Raw genomic sequence first — 3,226 nt, 5'->3', positions numbered from 1 at the left:
GCGGAAGCAGCCGAGGAGGTGTTCCGCAAGTACGAGACTGAGCTGGAGATCAACGACTTCCCGCAGCAGGCGCGCTGGAGGGTCACCAGCAAGGTAAACATAACAACATCATTACTCAAAATTAACAACAACAACACTAACATTAACAACAACAACACTAACACTAACATTAACAACAACAACACTAACATTAACAACAACAACACTAACATTAACAACAACAACACTAACATTAACAACAACACTAACATTAACAACAACACTAACATTAACAACAACAACACTAACATTAACAACAACACTAACATTAACAACAACACTAACATTAACAACAACCTTACATTAATAACAACAACTTTAACATTAATGTAGATAAAAAATCGACACAACCAAAAATTATCAAATACAATTTACCTTTACAATCAATATATTTGACATTGGGTGTTTACATTTGTGTAGACCTTTGATTAAAAAAAATTAAGCATTCGACATTATAGTGTCTCTAAATAATTTAGATTAGTTTGATAAATGACGAATATGAAGTAATGAATTCAATTTGTATGAAGTCAAATGCCATACTTAATAGACAGGTATCGTAGTGACGAAACAAACACACATAGCGAATAATTTTGAACTATCGATATTCGGCTTAAATAATTAACAAACTCAACTAAAATTATTATTTTCTTATTCACTAATTTAGAGGACAATTCTAGTATTGATTATAGAGTAGAGAATTTAGGGATGACAGAAATAATAGCGAAATCCAATTCGATTATGTACGGCTGTAGTAGTAACAGACATTTATTTACTCTCATTTTATGTTATGGTTATTATTAATGTGAAAAAACAGTATTTTTTTTTCTTTTATAAGTTATAACTATAAATTTGTCGATTCCAACTTCTATTAGAATAAAAATCGAAAATCGATAAGATTCATGACTGATTTCACAGAATCATCCCTACTAAATTGGAAGTGAATTATCAAACTAATCTAAATTATTTAGACAAACTATAGCATGTGTTCACGGTCAGAAGCACAAAAACTAAAATAAAAAAATTAAAAATAAAACTAAAGTTGCCAAGGAAAATTCAAAAATGTTACTCTTTCTGTCTTGTTATTGTTTGTTTACATTTATAATATCATGAGAATATGAACTATGGATAAACAAATGTACAGGACAAACATTCTTCGGTCAATAACTTTTTAATAAGCAATTTCAATGAATCATTGCAATTTTTTTACATTATTGCGTAATCTCACAAATTTTTATCTTAGATATTTTCCCCTCTTCCAGAATCCCTCTGTTAGTTACATTTTTTGCAAATAAAGTTAATTTATAAATCGACTAGCTGTTCCCGTGCGACTTTATCCGCATAAAATTATGAAAATTTTATTTTGTTGTTTACATGGGTCAAATTATCAACAACAAATGTCAAAATGACATGACATAATGACAAACCATGGCAACCTTGCTTCCTTGATGTTGGCAGCAACTTATGGTATCTTTCCCACATTAGGGTTTTTATCCAAAATATTTAGCCCCTAAGCTTAACGGCGTGAAAATATATAGCCTAAAGCGTGACGTAAGTGTAGGGCTTTTTATTAAAAAGAGAACTATTCAAAAATATGCTGTAATTGCTGACATCTTAGGCAACAAAGAAGTGTATGTTTACGCTTTATTATAATAGTATAGATAAAGCCATGCTTTTAATAGCTTTTTAATAGTGTCTACAACCTAATACCCTTGTTTATTTAGAGTCAAGTTAATGTTGATAACCTTTTGCTTGTTTGTTGCAATCTGCAATTGTCTTGCAATTTGCTTCAGTACACAAACAATCTTCTACTCAAGCAGTCATGTTGCTCAAACTAGCTATTATCGGAGCTCTCATATTTCTCTGTGTTAAAATGTTAAAACAACGCAGATGTTATTATTGTCATTAAAAAGGATATAAGGTGATTTTAATTTTTTTTATTGACCATTTTGTTATCAAAATTATTGTTCTTTTTTAAAAAAATCAGATTTTTTGTATTGCTTATACTTCATTTATTTTTTTAATAAAAGATATAATTAGTTTTTGCTACTGTATTTACCGGTAAATTTTTAAATTTCCCATTAATTTTAAAACCACTTACTAATCAATGCATTTTTTTGTTTTAAAAAATATTTTTCTTTGTCTCTACTGGACATGCATGGAGTCGTTTAATATTTTTATTCGATAATATATTTAAATTGTTTTTTTTTTGTCCAGGAGGCGCTCGCATTGATCAGTGAATATTCGGAGGCGGGTATAACGGTGCGCGGTACGTACGTGCCGACAGGCAAGCCGCCGCCCGACGGCGAGAGGAAGCTGTACCTCGCTATAGAGAGCTCGCAGGAACTCGCCGTTGCTAAAGCCAAGTCGGAGATAACGAGACTCATCAAGGAGGAACTACTCAAACTGCAGTCCTCCGCACACCATATGATCAATAAAGCGAGATATAAAGTTATATAGCCAACTAATAAATTGCGCCTCCGATAATTTGTTTCATTTTACCCAAAATGTGATTGGTTGCGGAAACATTATAACCCCTACTATTTACTAATTTGTTATATTTCTAGTATGTTAATGCTGGTATTATTAGGAACATGAATAAAAAAGCCTATTTTACTTGTAACGTTTTTTCCAAGAAGCTAAATCTAGTTTAACCCAGCCTAATTTAATAGCAAAATAAAAATATGTGTAATTCTGCTATTAAATTTATATAGGCGCAGGTTATTTTCAAATATTTGTATTCTAAGTGCATTTTTATTTTCTCCTTGTCTACTATTCTATTACTAACTATATAATTATTTATATTTATGTTATTAAGAAGAAAGTTTTGATTTTTTATGTATAAACGCAAAAACTGTTGGACCAATTACTAAAATTCTTTGCGATTAGAAACGATCATTATCACAGAGTAACATTTATTACAAAGATTTAATACAATATTTTATAACTGGCGCGGACGAAATCGCGAGCAAAACTACTTATGTTTAAATGTGACCTTTTTCAAGTAACATTGCTATCACTTCTCTGTCAGGCGCTTAATACATAATGTTAACTTAATTATTCAGACCGTATTCGATAGCTCTTTCTCTGTATTGCATACCCTATAAATAAATCATTAAGATAATGAGAAAATTACGACGTGACAATAACATTCCGAACGGAGAATTCCTATTGATAACGTCTGAGCACG

The 3,226-nt window shown here is 30.8% G+C and overlaps 1 protein-coding gene across 1 annotated transcript in view; it reads left to right on the top strand.

The window, feature by feature from the left end:
- Positions 1 to 2,520, top strand: part of LOC106110716 (probable ATP-dependent RNA helicase DDX46) — a 10,539-nt gene extending 8,019 nt beyond the window's left edge. Inside the window, exons 14-15 of the mRNA XM_013292613.1 lie at positions 3 to 93; positions 2,254 to 2,520. Of these exons, the coding sequence (XP_013148067.1) occupies positions 3 to 93; positions 2,254 to 2,496 (334 nt within the window). The 3' untranslated portion in view covers positions 2,497 to 2,520. The remainder of the gene's footprint in view (positions 1 to 2; positions 94 to 2,253) is intronic.
- Positions 2,521 to 3,226: the final 706 nt, after the last annotated feature.

Source organism: Papilio polytes, unplaced genomic scaffold (genome assembly GCF_000836215.1).
Source record: "Papilio polytes unplaced genomic scaffold, Ppol_1.0 DF824191.1, whole genome shotgun sequence".
Lineage (NCBI taxonomy): Eukaryota > Metazoa > Arthropoda > Insecta > Lepidoptera > Papilionidae > Papilio > Papilio polytes.
This window is presented reverse-complemented; position numbering and strand designations above follow the sequence as displayed.